Source organism: Aptenodytes patagonicus, chromosome 14 (genome assembly GCF_965638725.1).
Source record: "Aptenodytes patagonicus chromosome 14, bAptPat1.pri.cur, whole genome shotgun sequence".
NCBI lineage: Eukaryota > Metazoa > Chordata > Aves > Sphenisciformes > Spheniscidae > Aptenodytes > Aptenodytes patagonicus.
Window position 1 is genome coordinate 6,817,709 of NC_134962.1, and position 19,845 is coordinate 6,837,553.

General features: G+C 43.4%; 1 protein-coding gene across 1 annotated transcript in view; it reads left to right on the forward strand.

Annotated features, from left to right (window-relative positions):
• The window catches only part of BMP7 (bone morphogenetic protein 7), a 48,144-nt gene extending 44,276 nt beyond the window's left edge, over positions 1-3,868 (forward strand). The window contains exon 7 of the mRNA XM_076351896.1: positions 1,010-3,868. Coding sequence (XP_076208011.1) covers positions 1,010-1,159 — 150 coding nt within the window. The 3' untranslated portion in view covers positions 1,160-3,868. The remainder of the gene's footprint in view (positions 1-1,009) is intronic.
• Positions 3,869-19,845: the final 15,977 nt, after the last annotated feature.

A 19,845-nucleotide genomic window follows, 5' to 3' on the forward strand; every position in this document is an offset into this window, starting at 1 on the left:
CATCTCTTGGAAAAACTCTGTAAGGATCCGCTGTAGGGTGCCGCCAAAAGCGGATTTGGGGACAGGCTGAGGAAGGGGTCAGTGAATCTCAAAATTACACAGCCCAGCTGCTCTGTGGGTGTATTTGTGTTATGAAATTGTGCAAAGATGTCCAGATGGGAGGCCTGAGCTGGCGTGTCCTCATGACACAGTGCCTGTGCTCAGGGGGACTGTTGGCTGGGGGCCACCCAGCCCCAGCTGTGTCACCAAAGCCAGTAGTGGACCACAGCTCTTAGCACGGGCCAGAAGACACGCTGGTCCTGAGTACTCTGGCTGTGCAGCACCCCCAGCTGACCTGCCTGGACGCCCTCCCCTACCCAGCTTGGGTCCAGCTTAACCGCCCGGGCTCCCTACACGTATCGGCAGGGCACGAGGAGGCTCACTCCACCTTTTCATCTACATTCCATGTCCTGTGCGCATCTAAGGACAACATTGCAAAATATATTAGGGAAACTAGAAGCGTCCACATTTCCAAGGGAAGAAATACCTGCGTGTTTTTCTCCTGGTAGATTGCTTTTTATTTGCTTTTTCCCCCTCTCCTCAAAGGTCCCGCAGCAGGGAGTGCAGGGGACCCAGAGCCCTTGGCCCCATCTGGGTCTCGGTGCTGCGAGCCGCAGGGACAGGGGCCCCCGCCCCAGGCTGATGGGATTTCTCACAAAACCTCACCCGCCTGTCCCGCAGAGTTTATCGTAACTGGTACACTTCTGCAGAACGCTGACTGCTCTGACAAATGGGAATTTTCTAATGAAAACCTGCCTCGCTGAAAGATTTCCAACTAGATCTGACTTGGGTGCGTGCGTCAGCCTCTGTACATGCAGGGGACATCTCAAGACGTTTGTACACAAAGCCAGGTGCTGGAAACATGTCTGAGTGAGTGTATGGGACAGACAGAAGGTTGCCTGGGAAAGAAAAATATGGGGGAAGAAAGGGGAAAAGTAAATCTTAACATGCCTCTACTTTCATTCCCCAGGTTCACTTTATAAACCCAGAGACTGTGCCGAAACCCTGCTGTGCTCCTACACAACTCAATGCCATCTCAGTGCTCTATTTTGATGACAGCTCCAATGTTATCTTAAAAAAATACAGGAACATGGTGGTACGAGCATGTGGCTGTCATTAGATTTGTAGGAAAGAAAAAAAGTTATTTGTAAAGAGTGGTTTTGTACGGCTGTGTGGGGGAGGGGGAAAGGCTAACTCTCCAGCAATGGGTTTAAAAAAAATCCCAAACAGTTTTTAGGACCAGGCTTCTGAAAGTTCAGACAATGGAACAGTTTCTGGATCTAAGTGGCATTTGAACACATTTTGTTTTAGTTTATTACAGACAATGAGCTTGTAAACTGAAACAAGCCAGAGAAACCATTTAAAACCAAATCTGCCTACAAAATTGGCTCCTACAATACGTACTTTTGCAAACGAGTCTTTCTGAAGATTGCAAACTCACCAGTGTTGACTGTGAGTTAAAAAATAATAATCTATCCAAGGTGAGAATGTGCTGTGACTAATAAGCATGTGTAGTTCCTGTAACACAGTTTGCAATAAAATAAGTGAACAAAATATACCTGGAGTGAACAGGTATTTTGTTAGAGAATTATTACTTCCATCCCTCTGTTTGCTTCAATTTTATAAGCAAAACAAAGATTACACGCAACTTCCAGTTTTAAACTATAGTAGCAAAAACTATATCTGGATTGATGCAAATTCAAAGGACAGATCAGTCGAAGAAAAAGAAAAAGGATTTTCTAATTGGCAAGCAAAAGAACTGAAGAAAATAATTCCAAAGAGCAAGTCTTTTTGGCTATACTTTTTTCTGTCAACAGGGAAGGAAATTTCCTCTAGCAACCAGAAAGAATTTGAATTTGCTATGAACTTGAAACATGAAAGCAGCAAAATGTTAAGAAACAAGGATTAAACCTAACGTTTAGCTGGGGTATCCTAAGCAGTTATGGAGTTGTGAAAGCCAGCTAAAGATCCTGCTCCTGTTTGGAAAATGTCCATTGACTTCACTGACAGAACAAGTTCCAACGCTTTTTTGAAAACATGGAGGCTCAAGCGCAGAAGGTGCTGTAAGCTGGGACGTACACCCAGCACCACACAGACTCAGCTAGAAACCAGCTAGGAAACCTTACTTCCCAGGGTCAGTGTTTACAATAAAGCCCCTGCTCTATTATTGGCTTCATCTTCTCAAAAAAAAAACCCCAAAAAACAAAAAACCCTTTCAAGAGCCACACCAACAAGCTGGAACCAGGAGCAAGAAAACGTCCCCTCAAGGCTTTTCTTTTTTCTTCTTTTAAAGTCACAGGTTACACAAACATCACACTTATGTAATTAAAATGCAATTAAAGTTGTTGTGAATAAGAATACAAAGTAGCAGTAACCAATCGCAAACCAATTCAATGCTTTGGCATACATTGCAATTACAAAAGCAGGATTGGCATAAATTTCACCAGGGAGATAAAGAAGAAAATTCTGTTCAATAAAACACCAGGTCCACAGCACACCCAGCTCTAAATCTCCAAACTTTAAAAACCTAAACCTCCAACAGATGGGTCCAGAACATAATAAATCCCTGGAGATAGTTCTCTCTGCTCAGCGAGCGGACAGGGCGATGCAGCCACAGTGGGAACTTGGCTCCGTATCTTGCCTTAGAGGAGAGTTAGAGAAAGAAGATAAATGAACGCAACCGCCCGATTCTGGAAATCACTCACTGCTCTTCTTCCTTTAAGTCACAGATCAAATCCAGACCAGATGCCTCACTTTATAAAGAATAAGCAAAGGAAGAAAAAAATTGCCATCTATGAAAAAAGTTGGAAACTTGTTTTTGATGGTCTAATTCTAATCCCATTTAAGTCAATTGGTGTTTTCCCAACAGTTTTCTCAGTAGCAGGGTTAGGCTTATGGGAAAGTGGAAGTTTCTCCATGACATCGGTAGGTTTTGGACAAGGACCTTGGTGAGCAGTTGCCACATTGCCAGATGTGCCTAGCTTCCAACCCAGGTGACTCAAACATCTGCAGGACCAGCCTGGCCGCAGCACACACACTCCGCAAGCACGACTCCGGCAAACTTCCTAACTGCCCTAAGGTGAAACTTTGACCAAATAGTTAGACAGCCAAATGGCAGGACAACAGCTGAAGCCAAAAGACCATCTCTCCCTGGAGCCTGCAGACAAGACCATCTACGATAAACAGCCAAAACTGCCCTCAGTACATCTCTTCTTTAGAGTGAGGTGTTGAAATCACGCAGATTGGAGGTGTCTTTTGACATTGTATACATGTATACACCAGTGCTTCTGTAAACCTCCTAAAGGAAGTTAAGGTGCTGCCTAGAAAGTTAAAAGCTAATCATGCCTAAACTTCCACTATTTAGTAGTCAAGGATTAGTTTTTCTTGTGGGTGTTTCAGTGTCAGTGGTCACTGTGTTGGTGTATTGCATTTTTAACTTGGACCATGGTATCTCGCTGTATAGGATTCATATATTAAATATTATGTGGGGATTGTTTCGGTTTTGTTTGGTGTTTTGTTTTTTTTTTTTTTTAAACAGGATTTCTGTTGCTAGGCTCAACATCAGCTTCACTGTTTGTACATTTTTATGTAAATAGTTGTCACAAGCGGAAGAAGAATTATTTATTTCCATCTCTGAATTCCTTTTCAATCACATCCAGGAAAAATGATTCTCGGTTCCTAAGCACATTTGTTTCCTTATTTAAGAAGATATTTATTAACAGTTGGCAAAAATGCTTACACATTTCTGGTTCTTTTCATAGAGCAGTTGTCAGAAGCCTTTTGTACAAACTAGTAAAATAAATCATTGCAACTTTACAAAAGATATCTCAACAACATTGTGTATCTGTGTGGTTATTCTCCCTATATTCAAAGAACCTTTTTGGCTGGGCAATATTTCATCTTGAGCCTCTGTTTTCATGTAGATCGATCTCTATGTATGGGCAAAATTGGCACACGTCGCTACTTGGTGCGACTCCTTCAGTCCAAATACAACAGAGGGAAGAATACAAAAATATGAATATGTTTTGCAGACTGCACTGCGAAGATCCATGATTGAATTATAGTGCAGCTGTCAGCAGCTGTTTCAAAGAAGCAGGGGGTAAATTAGTTCTGTTTACTGCTAACATAGTTCAGAGATTTAGTCATCCCAATAAAATTATAGAGGCACAAGAAAGGAAAAAAGAAACTCCAAAGGAACATTAGCCAAGAAGCTGACATTTTCTAATTTAGATTGTTTTAGCATATTTCAGAGATGCTGCTGGCATGAGGTTTCCTACTGTGGATACCACACCGCATTGCTATGGAGGCAGCTGAAAAAAATAATGGTCTAAATCCCTGTATTAACTAAACATTGTATCTTCAGGGCATAACAGCAATTTTTGGGTTCTTGTTTACCTTGAACTGTGAGCAGAGTCGTGCCAGTTTATGTAGATGTATTTGCTGATCCAGAGGCTTAAATCATTAGCATTTTGGAGTTAAACTACCATCTTTCGCAAGCGATTACAAATTCATAAGTAAATGTGCTTCATGCACTGATCTGAAGTCCAGCAAAGCATCAGTGGAAAGACCTTTATTGACCTAAACTGATGCCTACTCGGCTTTTGTATGCCTGGACTAATTTTAGGAGGAGGATCCTCTGGTATTTCTCAGCATTGTCCCAATTCTCTGCATTTAGACCCAGTGTTAGTCAGAGGTGTTCCAGCAAGGAGAAGAAAAATGCAAACAGACACCCCACCCCACCCCCCAACCAAAGAAAAATCATCCTGCTTTGCAGCGCCAGTCTTGCAGCCAACAGAAGCTTTACCACTAACTTCAACACGTCCAGCCTTATATCGTGAAATATCTGTTGGTTTCCAGCTCTGCCACAAACACACACAACTTGCTGGATATGCTTCGCAGCAGCTTTCCCAGCCTGGGAGCCAAAACTCCATTCCTGAGCTGGTTGCAGCCTCCCCTCGGTCCGCAGCGCTACTGTGGCTTTGTCTTCTCATCTACTGTTCTGGAAGAGGAATTCTTGACGTGAATACGTATGCTGCCATAAACTGGCAGGACCATAAAAGTCTAGTGAACCAGCTTCAAAACGGCTAGATTTATCCGAGTAATGACATTTTAAAGCACATTTAAAACATTTTATAGATCAGTTATTTTAACTTCCTTTCAGGCCAAACTTTGAGGATGTTATGTTTGCTTAATTGAGCTGTTTTAGATCTGTTCCAGTACTGACAATAGGATCCTTTTGTCCCTACACAGGAAACTGCCTCCATTGCTGCCAACGTTCATGTAATGAAAGATAATTATTTAAGTAAGCCTTAGTGTAATTTTAAGATTTCTGATTTTTATGGAAGTGTCAGCTGTAAAGCCTAAAACCAGAGAGGGAGAGCAGAGCCCTCACAAGCGCAGCTCAGCGGCGTTGCCAAGGACCGCGCAATTTCCTCCGCTGCTCTATTCAATCCCTTCAGCTCTGCCTGCAATGGGAACAGACACTTTCTGGATAAGAAAAACCAAAAAGACTCATCTTTTAAGTTCAGAATTTGCATCCTCTGTATGTTTCCATCCAAATACCCTGCTTGCTGACTTCCATTGCTGCCACAAACACATTATTCTCTGTATTCAGCCATTCCTTTGGAGAGAAATTCTGCCCAATTAAGCTAAAAGGAGCCTGTTTGAAGTTTTTATTTATCAGGTAATGATTGACAAGACCTCGAGGCAAAAACTAGGAGCACTCTATACAAGTCATTCGTTACCCAAATACAAAAGCAACACAAATGGGTTATTATGGCCACTTTGAGTTACTCTGTTTTAAATAAAAATATCTATTCCCTTCTTCTGCTTAATGCAGTAGAATTTGTATTCCTAAACCAGCAGCTAAGAAAGATCAGAAGTTTTGGATAACACACGTTTAATGCACTGATTTGTTTCCTAGCGTGCACGCTGGTTTTCCTAGGGTCTGTTTGCTGACCAGGCAGTAGGAGCAGATTTTTTAATTTCAATATTTTGAGACTTATTTTGATATTGTGAGGTTTGCCACTTTGGGACAAATCTGCTGTTTTCTCTAATTAATAGAATCCTGTTGTTTGAATTAATTTCATAAATGAACACAGCACAATCTTTAGACAGCTTGAGTTTGGTTTTATATTTAAAAGGAAAACAGGATAAGTCATAGTCAGATTCATTAACTTCACATTTTTTTTTTCCATCAGGGAAAAGTACTGGGGAAACTAGGGAGGAAGAGGGGGCTACAGCCTCAGTCCCACAAACCCTTAGAAAGGTAGCTTTGCACTTGACTAATTTTTGCAGGTATGGTTAAGCGTTTAACCATTTGCAGGATAAGGCTCTACATGGGGCTTCTTGAATTAACCTCACCCTCAAAGAATTGCCTTGCTTGTCTGCAGTAAAACCCAATCCCAGGCCAGTCAGCAGTAATTTGGGGAACGGAGAATTTGTGTCTGGAATTGGGAGGGGGCGAGTGGCCGTATTCACTGCAACATCCATGAGCTTGCCTGTAATTAAAAACATGCACTTACCCTTTCTGATTGGGAAGCTGAAGTGACTCCCGAGTTCGCAGCTCTGTGCTTCTGATAACTTTGGGCTAATGGTCTTATTTTAAGCAGCTCTCAAAAAAAAAAAAAAGGGGGGGGGGGATGCCAGGACCTCAGCATATCTGTTGTGCTTTAGCATATCAGCACCTGTAGCTCAAGCCCCAGACTTCAGGTTTATGCTGAATTTCCAAAGCAGCACATACAGGTTTGGGATGTCACTGTGGTTGTGGGGTACAGAAAGCCCCACAGAGGTATTAGTAACCTTTTGACCTGGTTCCCCATCTTCCCCTCCATTGCATGATCTGCTAAGGTCTAGAGCAGGCAATGGCCCTAGTAGTGGCCGGACGCTAATGGTGACACCAGCAAGGTGACCTTTGGCTTGGCTAATGAAGGCAGACTGTTGCAGGCTGCTGGGTTTATTCCTGTGTTATTTGTTGCTGCTGTGTCAGGTGCTTCATAGAAAATATGTGGAAGCAGAAACATTCAGTGTCTGGATTCGGTTATGAAGGGTCAGAGCTCAAAGATATCATTTCTCAGGTCCCAACAATTTAAGCCATTTTATTCAGCGTTTATAACAAGCTGTAGACAAGAGGAGAAAGGTCGATGGCTCTACATCTGTCTGCCTTGGGCTGAAGTACTAGTCAGCCTCTTTAAAAAAAAAAAGATATCTGGGCAATTGCTTAATGAGAACAAATTCCTCATTTTATCTTCTATCTTTGACTATATACTAAGCATACAAGAAAGGAGCACAAACTAACACACTCAGCTGATCCAACACTGACATATGAGGAGTTTTGCTTCTGATTCATTTGTTCATTTCTTACGGTGATCTACTACCACTACTGACCTATATTTGGCTCCTGAAGCTAGAATCTAGCTCTTAAATCCACTGAACTGAGCTGTTGTTCCTTAACAGGGAATGACCTGGCTGGACTGCAGTTTTAGGACTTGGTTAATGACTCCAAGGATGTATTTCATGAAACCTCAGGGCTAAATTTTGGAGCGGACAGCAAGTAGAGGTAAGGCCAGGCATTTGTGAGAAGAAAGCATGCAGCTATTCACTTTGCAACTGTACAACCAGGTGTTGAAATCCATCTTGCAGGGTTCCCCTGGAAACCCAGCTAGTGGTTTTGGGGAAAAGGAACATAACACTCACAGAGGTTGGGCCACCATCAACTTGGAGCAACTTTAATCAAGAGATCTTTTTCCTAACAGCAAGGCAGACTTTTTTTTTCTTTTTTAAATTAGAGAAATGCACAAGTTATTCCAAGTTCAGCCCATCAGTTGTTTTGGTTTCACATGACTACTGAGAAATCAACTGTAAAAGCTGGTGCAGTTATATACACACATACCATGCACAGAACGTGAACTATAAATACTGGCAGGGAGTCTGGTTTAAGAAGCTGCAGTTAACATTGTGTCAGAACAGCCCTTGGAACCCCCATTTCTAGAGATTTATATTGCAGAGTGTGGGGAGGGAATAAATCCGATTTTGCTGGAACATTGCCTACAACTTCTCAGCCATAAAGCCTTTATTTATGGCTGTTACACAGCATGAAGGATTCAATTTGTCCTTTGTTATGAATTTCAGTGGATCATGTAACTGTTTATTTCCAGATATTTTTAAAAAGGTGGTATTTTTGGTTTGCAGGAAAAAACAAACCTCTTCATAGTCCATGCTAGTAGGGATGTGCTTAGACCACACTTGATAGAGACAGTACAGTGGGGACCCAAAGTCCTGCAATTTCTTCCACTGGGTCCTCAGAAAAGGACATGAGACAGGGTAGTAAAGGACTTTCATGAGGTTGGCGTGCTTGGGGATGAAGTCTAGGCTCTAGGTTGAGGTATCCCCCACCCCAACCTCCACCACCTCAGTTGCTCAGTCACAATTTTGCAACCATTTCAGTCTTTAGTCAGGAATGGCAGCCAGCTCCCTCCGAGAGCTGCTGGAGGGACTTCTGCTCAGAAGCAATAGCTCCAGCTTCACAGGAGTAGGTGGAAAAGCATAACCAATTCAAGGCACAAACTGTAGCAGCTCTTCCCAGCTTTAAGAGATTTCCTGCTTCCAGCAGCAGCTGAGAACAAGATGCTCAATAAAAGAAAAAAATATCACAACCAGAGAGAGATGTGTGTCTTCAGTGACACACTGCACTTTGCAGCCCGATTCCTCTGCAGTGGCAATGTGGAATCGCACTGACAGTCCTATTAATTAGCACTTGCAAAGCACTCTCTCTTCAAAGAGTTTTTACTGGTATTAGTTAAAAAGGAAGAAGATTGTATTTTGCATTCATTTATTCCCTGTTTCTCATGTGGCTCAAGAACAACCCTTGGGAAACCTGTTGTTTGGGCAAGAGGTAACAGCCTCAAGTTAAAAGAGATGGAGACTCCTTCCTAAGAGATGTGGGAGACTGACAGCAAATTAAGCCTGCAGGTCAAATATTATGTTCTCCAGATGGGAGTGACAGTCTTTGAGGAAGCAGATCTGGTTTTCTGCTGCAGCACCTCTCAGAAAATGAAAAGAAAAACATCTCCACCAACACTGCAGGATACTGGAGTTACTTTTGCTTCATTGCCAGACCATGTGTCAGACATACTCTGGTGTCTCCTCAGACATGTGCTCCTTCCCTTTATGAAGGGAGGTAGAAGACCAGGGAAGTACCAAGTCCGTGATTCACCTTCCTCCTCTTGAAAGATGCTCAGCAAATGGAGAGCTGGAACAGATCACGAGGGTTATCATCATCTAGGTCAGTCCTTGGCTGATCAATCAAACACAGGATTGATATTCAGTTTGTAAGAGCATGGCACAGATGTTCTGCATCCCCTTACCACACTGCAAGCAAGACACAACATCCCTCTTCTGCATTCTGGGATGCTGATGTCCCTACAGCAGGAGCACGTACTAGACAAAGACATGAGCATAGCACCCCGTATCTGGTGGCAGAGTGGCCCCCCTTTATTATGAGGGCAACCGTTTTTCGAGTAGAGCTCTGAGGCTGAAGGTCATAACTTCCTATTTCTCATTAATGAGCTTTGCTGTTCCCACTGCTTCTTGATGGCAGCAAGGTATAGTTCTCTCATTGGTGGGGAAAGCAGTAAACTTGACCACAGGCTACCAAGCCTCTAAGGCCCTTAATAAAACTGTGACGGCACCAAGGATCACGCTATTAGAGAATGAGTCCTGCAATGTCGTTTAGAAGAGAAGGGATTTCAGATGGCATGGAGGTCCACTGGACACAAGCAAGGAAGTAGACATCCAGGACAGGTTGATGGGGAGCCACTGATCATACTGAGGAGGAGAGGACAGGAGGACCAAACACTGGGGAGGCAGGCACAGATGGTTTTTAGCACTTGCAAATGAGCTAGCTCCAACCTTTCTGATGTTTATTTTCCAGCACTAATTTCAAGCCATCTTCCTGAACTGCCTGATTTTTTCCAGCTCTTAGCCTGCTTTGGCAAGTCCCCACCACTGCTGTGCTTTGGATACCCTTACAGCCACATATGTATGTGTTTACATGTTTCCAATACATACGTTTGTGTACATACAGTTAAGAAAAGCAAGGCAACTTGACTACTGCCCTAAGAACTGGGGAGTTGAAACTCCATCTAGGCTTGAAGAGGGCTTCAAAACCTACAGTAGCTTCAAGCAAAGTAGAAAGTAGCAGAGGGAGGGGAGAGAGGGGGGAAAAATAAAAGGAATAAGCACACTGTCCTTTTGCAAGACAACAGATTTCTGTGGATCAGATTGAGTATTTCTGCTGATGGGGCTAACCTCAAGTTACACACTTATGGAGAAAGGTGGAACATACCCAACATCTCTTTTGTTATCTCTCCAAGAGACCTTCCACAGCACTTCCTTGCATACATGTACAGGTACCACAAACAGAAGCAATTTGGCCCTGACTGGTCCTGCTGCCACCTGGGCTTTGATGCCTCTGTTAAGGCTCCCTGGTTCTAGAGCCAGGTGACAACAATATTTCATTTCATTTAGCTTTAGCTTTCAGATCTCTGGAAAGTGGCAGAAACAACCCTATACATAGGTTACCACAAAGAAAACTTGATACCCAAGTCTCTATTTACATACAGATTCTGAATTAAGCTAAATTTCAATGCAGTTTTATTGCTTTACAGGAAACACACGACTTCCCATACACGCTATGGACACAAACACATCCTGGACGGGACGTGCTGTGTGTTCAACAGCTCTTTCCTGCAATCTTCAGCGTGCTACGTGTCACAGAATATCAGAGAGACTGCATTTACTGCTTCTACTGCTTAAGGCTTCAAAAAAGTGATTTTGGTTGATTTATTGTTGGTATGACAAAAGTGACCTCAAGGGCTTGTTCTAGGCTCAGGATCCCCCAGTTTTGTCAGCCTCTAGTTGAAGATACATGGGTTAATTGAACAGAGGCATGGCAAACTTTTCCACCTCTGTTCCCTGCCTCTGAAGGGAGGGCAAGAAGGAGCAACTTGCCAGAGGTCACACACACATTTGCAGAAGAGTTTACATTTAATCAGCATCTGCCCCTCCTACCCTCCTCTACATATAAGAATCTTCTGGGAAAAATAGCAATTACTTGATCAATACACAAAATTATTGAGCTACAGCTCTTCCCTCTTCAGTCAAATTAAGGAGAGACCTTTTCTGTACAGTGACGACTGATAAACACCATGCCCTATACTTTAGGTCTTCATTGCTGGTGCCTACCTTAATTGCTGCTTCCCATTTGCTTTGGCCTCTTCTCAAAGCAAGCAGCACATATAATTGCACACTGAGGGAGATGTCTGCCTCTGATCTGTCTGACCTGTTTCTCCCAGAAGTAATTTAGGAGTGTCTCTGTTGGTAGTAGACTTAACCAGCAAATAAGAGCAGCTTTGGGATTTGGCCATCTTCACAAAACTGAAGGATTTTCCCTGTTCAATAGGATGTCATCACATCTGGCTGCCAAAACTGTTTATTGTGCTGTGAGTTGTCAGACAAAATGAAGCTCAGCTGCTGCCTGAAGTTCTACTCATTGAGGCCACCTCATCTTTGAGAGGAAACTGCCATATCCCATCTCAACTGTTAACTTATGGGGAGCAGACAAAAGCAACACAGAGCTTGGTCAGGCATCACCAGCATGTCCCTCTGGGGACAGCCCACCCCGCACACCCAGGGCCGCACACCTCAGTGCCAACACCCCGGGTTTCTCACTGTGCCCTGGCCTCTTTTACCTCTATCCAGTCTGCTTAGCTCAGGGGAAAAAGTCCAGCATATTCACCATCACTCAACAATTTAAGGAGGAGACACTGCTGGTGCGCACCCAAACCCCCAAAGCTGCCTGGCAATATAACTAGCCAGAGCCCACAGCAGCCTGCCAAGCTCGCCCCTCTGCCCCCTCCATTTTCTTCCCCCATTTACTTGTTTGCATTAACATGAAGAGCAACACCAGAAAGTTTGTGGTGATGGGACTGGAATTTCACAGTCGAGTTTATTTTAAGACATCTAGAATACTAGATATCCACTGAGCTATATATAGAGATAGGGCTACATCTCTAAAAAAGAAAAAAAAAGCCCTATACTTCTGAAAGCCACAAGGCCATGAAGACAGATTATCTGAATTACTGTCATTACCGAAATTGCTAGCTAAAGAAGAAACTTCCAAGCACCATGCATCGCTCTAGCAGTTTGACTATAGGAACCACTGTAATTACAAAGTATTTTAAATCATGCCAGTACAAACAAGATCTGGAAATGGAAAATACCGTGCTAGTCATTGCATCTGGAAATTAATGGTTGGCATGGAAATATGTGGAACTGGTTACTCATGCTGAGCAGTGGGCATGGTGAAGTCACGTCCACCACTGCTCCTGACTACCTTCGACTACAGGCAAAGGTTATTTCCACAGTCTCGCTCACACTTCTGGCAGCCTCCAAATCCAAGTCCTGCTCCTCACAGGGAGAGCTGGCATCACTGTTAGGGGAATCTCAGCTCACAACATCCCCAAGTGCCAAGAAAGGTGTGACGTGCAAAGGCCAAGGGGCAACACAAGCCACATCAGCCTTGCTCCAGGCATTAAGTAGGTGCCCTACACTCTGTTGGATAGCTTGCCCAGAGGTGTAGTGGATTCCCAGTAAGGACCAATGCCTGGACTCATGGTGACCCACACTCAGAGATCATCTATACAGAATATTTTTCACCCCCTCCAAAAGCTTTGAGGAGAATGCAAAGCTATTTTCCTACTGAAAATACACACATCCGACAGGTTTTTGTGATCCTTGCAAGAAGCCCAAAATCAACATTGCCAAGAACACCCATCTCGAGTGAATGCTGTCATTCTCTCTTGCAAGACCAAAGCAACATTTAAGTCAAGTAATGCACAAAGAGGCATTTTAGTGAGTCTTATGTGGAATAACAAATTTTAAGCACTTCTTACTAAAAACTTTAAGAAAAGAGTTCGTAATCAAGTAATTTCCATTAAAAAGGAAAAAAAACTTAAAAAATCTTTACAGCGACTTCCAGATTCAGCGTACATGCCTCAGGTTTAACTGGCAAGAATAGCATTTCTCCCCAGTCTCCATAAGAGGAAACAGTTGTGGGTGTAGAGCAGACAGAGGCAAAGCAGAAGTTCATCCATTTACATCACACCTGCGTGCTACAGCCCTGATACACAAGCAGACGGCTTCCTTCCTTGACCCCGCTGTCCCAGTTGCAGGCGTGCACACCGACAGGACTATCTCGCCTTTATGGGTTGTGCTCCTTCGTTGTGCAACGTCCTGAGGACTAATCTCCAAACACGATCAGCCTGGAGAGTGGCTGTCCTTATCTATTACAGAGCAGCTGTTGCGGACTTCTGTCTACAAGATCAAAGGAAAGCTTATTCCAATAAGCCAGCATTACTCAGAAAGCTGGAATCAGCTCGCTCTAGGACAAAGCTCACAACATCCCACCCAGGGTTGGGGTGCAGACCAGCAGTATCACTCCAGCCAGAACTGCAGGCTGAGCTCTACTGTCCTGAGGACAAGAGCAAATCAACTTTCAAAAGCAGAACATCACCTCCTACTCTTGTTTCTGCACCCCCTGTTCCAAGCAATGCTTTTGGTCCCCTACATGGATAAAGCAACACCTGCTCTTCCTTAGAGGACAAGCTTATGCTACAGCAGCAAAATTCAAAAGTTCAGGATTATTTTGTCTGCAGGGTGGGAAGAGCTTGCAGGAACCTTTCCCCTATACTGTGTTGTACTCAACCCTGGCAGTGAGTAGAGCAGAGAGGGTAGCAGCAGAACAAGGCACAAAACACATAGCCAGCAGACAGATTTTGCTAGTCACAGCAAGTGAGGCAACTGCCTAAATTGCCTCTGTACATAACCAGCCCCAATCCTGGTTGTGACCAAAAGGCAGTGAAGCCAAAGCAAATCAAGCACTTGCATAATAATTAAAATAACATTACTCTAAAAACACTGCACAGAAACTCCTTGCATAGGAGTCTCACAGTATTTTAAGCTGCAGTCTGTTCAGTGATCAACCCCAACATCCCAATGCCTCGTAATCAGACTGGCTGAAAACCAACAGATAAAGGTGGAAGAGGCTGTTCATCTGCTGTGTCCCACACAGGGTGGCAGCTCTGCCCAAGACTAGGCTCATCCAGACCCTACTTCTGGCCGCTCCAGCTATACCCCACGTCAACCACACTGCCATATTTCTCAGTCATTCCAAACTACTATAGCATTTTATTTAGGACTACAAAAGGTAAAGCTTACCTCCCCAGTACCAGATGTTACCTTTTGCCTTTTCCCCGCACAGAATCTTCTCAAGAGTAACATCAAGGTAGCACAGCTCTTTGTTCTTCCAGGGAAAAGAGAGCTCACACCTTCCTGAAGTCAACAAAACACCAGAGGCCATAAGACTTTTGACCTCCGCAGGACAAACCCGACCCTCTGTAACCAGGCCTCCAGCACCGCACTCTCAGCTCAACCTCTCACTGACCAGTTCAAAGTCCTGTAACTCAGGCCTTTCTGGGAGCTTCTGATTCTCACCTCATTTGGTGATAATTTACCCATCAGGTTTTCTCAATCACAAGGCATTATTTCCTCTCCCCCAGGTGGTATAGCTTAAGTACAGAGGAGCCTATATCTGCCCTTCTCACAGGCTCCAACCCCGAAGAGTTCACTAATGAAGCAATCATCCATTTACTAAGTGCATGCTGGTGTTCACCTTCACCTAATCATAGTGTGTCATTACACAGCCTTTCACACATGCCTTTGCCAGCCACAAGAAGCCACCTGCATGCCTGGCCCCACTGCAGAGGGACTTTCTGCCCTACGTCACTGTGGGGACTGGGAGGAACCCGCCTCTGTCCTGCTTTCCTCTCCCCAGGGCTCTCGCAGCCAGGCCTGTCCTGTCACCAGCAAGGAGAGGCAGGAGGGCCAGGTATGCCTCTGAGCAGGGGCTTGGGCTGCTTTCACATGGCCAGCTGGGGTCTTTCCAGTGAAATCACTGGTTCCCTGCAAAGCCTGGTATAAAAAAGGTAGAATTTTCACATCCCATGGCTGGTTTGTAATAAGGATTGCTCCCAAGATAGTTCTCTCCCAAGCTTGTCTAGAAGGTTGGGGGGTCCCACATCTGCAGAGGGGTTGGGAGCCCTGCCCATGCGTGTGGGCGTAGGCGCACAGTCTCAGATGCCCAAGGCTGCGCACAAGGAGGTTTGGTAGAGGCACAGAAACCTTTTTCCTCTCACAAGTTATTTGAAAAAGCAATTGTAGGCTGTGCTATCTTTCCCCAGTCCTATATCAGCCTCCCAAGCACTTCCGCATCTTCCTCTAGAGCCATAGCTTGTATGATTAGCATCACTTTAATGTGGTCTTTGTTATTTTTGCATCTGGGTTCCACATTTAGGAATTCAGCACTTTGCGATGCAGCGGGGACAGAGTGACAGCGGGCCGCACTGCTTAACTGGTTGTTTACCAGTTCCCCTGTTTTCTGCATATAGATTTTCCTCCAGTTGAAATTGATAGGCAGTGCTTCCCACACTCTTGCAAGGCTGTGTTTTAACAGTAAATTTGTGAGTCTAAGAATTGTGTTAAACCACACAGTGTCTTAACACAGCCCTTACTATAGCTTAAACAATTAACACAACAGAGTATTTCAGAGCCTACTACAGAAAAAGTTCCTATATTGAACTCTGATAATTGCTACACTCAGTTCTGTACTTTAAACAAGATGTAATTCAGTATGATATGGAAGGAGTTGGATCTGGAGTCTTGATCTCTGTTTCTCATCATCCACTGCATAACTTTGGGCAGGAGGCATCACCCATCAGTGCCTCAGTTTCCCTGTCTGTAAAATTTTTATTTTGCAGATGTGGCAGAATTTTTAAAGGAACTGATATGATGAGATGGGCTGTGAAGCATGCAAAGCCCTGGCACTGCATGCAGGAGGGCACAGTTTATGCCAAGGAACCTGGCGAGGAGTAATCACACCCAGTGAGCAGATAGGCATGAGGGCAAGCACCGAGTGGCCATAGGTTGTGCCCAGTCCAGCTGTCCCAGACCAGTAACCGGACTGCCTGGGATGGGTCACTTCCAGAGCAATTACAACTTGGAAAACACTCAGCAAGTCAAAAATTGGAAAGCGTTTGGCCACCATCCACCTGTCCTCACATAGGCAATGAAATTGCTTTCTCTCTGCTACTTTGTTGAATGGAAAATTTACCCACTGCAGGTATTTGTGATGTGTCACATCTCACAGCCTGGCGTACAGGCAGATCTGCCAGCTGAGGATCTAATAGTCCCATTAGGGAGAAGAAGGGACTAAGCTGATCCCATGGCTAAGGAGAAATAATTAAGAGGTTTTGTTGAGTAAGATTCAGAAAACAAAAAACTGGAAATGGCTGAGTGTCTTAATTGAAATATATTTCAAATTTTCAGTTTTATCAATAATTTTCTTTTTCTCCACTGAAAAACACCTCTGAAACTAAAAAAAATCTATGAAAAAAGGTGTTGTATAAATAAAGTACAGATGTCAGACATGGCGAAGATTTATTTTAGGTTTAAATTTTTGTCAAAATTTCAAAGAAAGCTGTGTGAAGAATTTTTAAAAATATACTCATTTTTATCAGAATTTTATGTTAAAATGTAGTTGCCATTTTTCAGTCTGTTCTCCATAAAAAAGCAAATTTGAACTTCCCTGGACCTGCAGTTTCTAGAAACCAGGTTTAAGTGTAGGCATAAGGCAATTCCTACAAGCCAAGGGCAAGGTGGCTGTTTGCAGGAGGGAGCACCGAGGGACGGCAGGAGCCAGCTCTGTCGATGGGAAAGGCTAACACAGCAGCTATTTTAAACTCATGTCAGTTTAAAAACAAAGCGCATGTTCGGCTGACTTTGAGGATGGAAGAAGATTTTGGCTCACTCCTTAACTGTTTAAGGGATTCATTCATTCATAGAAAATAGGGGGTCTGCATGGGTCAGCGAGTTAGGAAATAGGGGTATCCCCACCGGCTGCGGGCAGCGGGGCTGGTCACAAGCACATCTCTAACGGATTGAGCTGGAGTGCCTGAAGCAGCGCCCAGGAAGAGCCGAGTATTTGGCAAAATTAAGAACAAAGAAGGCTAAAGAGACTGTCGAGTGGTGCTGGGGAGATCTGAGGATCCAGTGGGACTTCTCCGTCACTCCTTTTCATGTTTGCACGACAGCGATCTGGGACAGACCTAAATCATCCACATGGTTTCCCACTGCCTCATACATGCTCCTGAGTTCACATTTCTCAAAGAAAGTTGACGCTACTTTGAAAGCTTGTCTTGTTTTCTCTAATTCAATCCGGAAAACATTCATATTAATACCAACAGATACCGCCCACACGCAAATCAGAAAAATTAAAGGGCACTGCAAAAGTGACTGTTTCCAGTGGTCAGATTAGCTGCAGACGGAAGCAATTCAAGATGCATTAAAACTAACAGGCTGTAATTGTCCAGAGGCATTGTCTCACAGTGCAACACTTCTCTTTGGCTCTTCAGAGAGATTTCTTGGAATTTTTTCAATCGCTCTTCTGCTTGAAATATATGCTATGTTTCAGATCTTTCCTTTCCATGTCACAAGAGAATGAGCTAAAAGTTCATCAACAGCCTATGGCAACATCGCAGCGGAGAAAGTTGAAGTCATTTCTTAATGCCATTTCTTATTAGCTATCATTATTGTGTAAATGTTGCGAGTAAAGAGCACAGGAGGTCTGCTGTTAATCATTATGAACCTTGGTTTCTCCCTGTCTAGCAGTTAAACCTTCAGAATCATTTCAGTTCTTTAAAATATACAGAAAACTGGCTTCTCCCAGACCCTTGGGTGTTCTAGTGAATAATACCATGAACTTAGTTCTCAACCAGCTTGCTTTAGTTAGTTAGTTAGCTAGATCTTCTATTTAAAGATAAGTTCCATCCCACCCTTCTGCAATCTGGTTATGATTACTGGTTACTGCCACCCGCAGACTGATAAACTTATAACAGCTGCATTGCAGGAAATCACCTCCAATTCAACCCTGATGTTGTATGGATGTCTTTAGTTAGCTTAAATAGGCTTTTAACATTCATTTTTTTGTGTGCAAAACACCTATCATTAATTTTGACTCGAGAGATCAAACAGTTAACAATGTGTTGATCCTAGCTTACTTTCAAGTGATGTATTGTATCATTTCTGAGAGTTATGAGGGGTTGATATTTTCTTTTACTAATGCATCAAAGTCGATAAGTGAATGGGGCAAACCCGCGTCCTGGGAAAGGAAGCTATTAACAGCTCCGCTCGGAAGGTTCTGAGGGCCACATTGCGTCATAGCCCTTGAGTTTATTGAATGTTAACTCTTTTTTTTTCCTTAACCAAAGGAAATGAGTTTCTATAATCCTCTGCTTTGAGCTGCATCCTCAGTGGGGTAATGAAAAATGACCTACGCCATTTGATAGCACACTACTTTGCACACAATAGATCTTCACAAGAGCAAGCACAATGCGACTCCGGATTTTTCTTTTTCTTCTTGTTGAAACGCACAATGGATTTATTTATTGCTGATCTAAAAGGCACTAGAACAGAACGGGCACAGCAGGGGAATCGCCTGAGTTTAACTTGGCATAGTAAGAAAGCAGTCCCAGAGAAAATGACCAATGTTCAGACCTGGGAGAGCAGAACATTTTCATAAGGAGGATCTTGAAACGGTGGGTTCACGCACACGCAGAGAGCAAGGCAAATTGGTTCCAAGAACAAGGCATCTGCTTCCTTGAAAACTTTTTTCTTGGCAGAATTTGTATGCGAGTTGGGCATGTCGAGTGATTTATGGGGCCATTAAACATACACTAAATCAATCTCTATTAGGAAAAAAAAAAGCGCCATGTACTTAAAAAAGGCCCTCGAGCTAGATTTCTGAACCCAAGGTCTGATGTTGCAAGGCAAAATGGTCACTGGTAATTTGGAGATGTAACATGAACTCAGTCAGTCAATTCGGATATGATAGTTTTTAATGTTCCATGAATCTAGCAAAATGTGTATCCAATTAACTACTACCAAAGGACCTTATTTATAAAATAATACTTTTGCGGTCAGGTTGCACTTTTTCCATTCATTTCTGTACACAGTTCAGGTTGCAGATTGTGTGCGTATGATTTAAAGACAAACATCCGTTTTTGTGCCGGCCGCTATTGGCACCGCAGTGCGGGGCTGGGCAGCAGGACTGCAAAAAGCAGTTTTGTCCCCATTATCACAGTATTAGGCTGGGAATGGATGTAGGAGAAGGGTTTCCTGCTGGAACTAAGCAGAGAGAATTAAAGCAAAAGGTTGTCCTTTAATGAGGGATCTCTCTAAGGGGAAGATACAAGTGCTGGAAACACTGAGTTGGCAAAAACCTCAACTACTTATTTAGTGCTGTTTTGGAGCTGAAGAAATTAGTAGGTGCTACAAACATGTCCTTCAGTCCGTAAGGAAAACATCCTCCTTTGAAAACATATCTGAGTTACTTAAAGGACATGTGCAAAATGTATGCATCCCAAACAGTCCCTTTTCCAATGTAATTTTAAGCCCATGCAGTGGGCAGGCATTCACAAACTCAGGCAAAAAGAGGTTTTATGAACTCCCTTAAGAGTTGCCTATGCAAACAAGCATAACATTCAAATGGAAACGGGCCAAAAGCATTTTGTGAATAGAGCATTAAGATATTTTCTTCTTGACATGGTTAGGGATGGAAAATCTGTATCAAAGCCCTACAGCTTGTCAGAGAAAATTCTCATTTGTCTATGTATGTACACACACACATAAGTG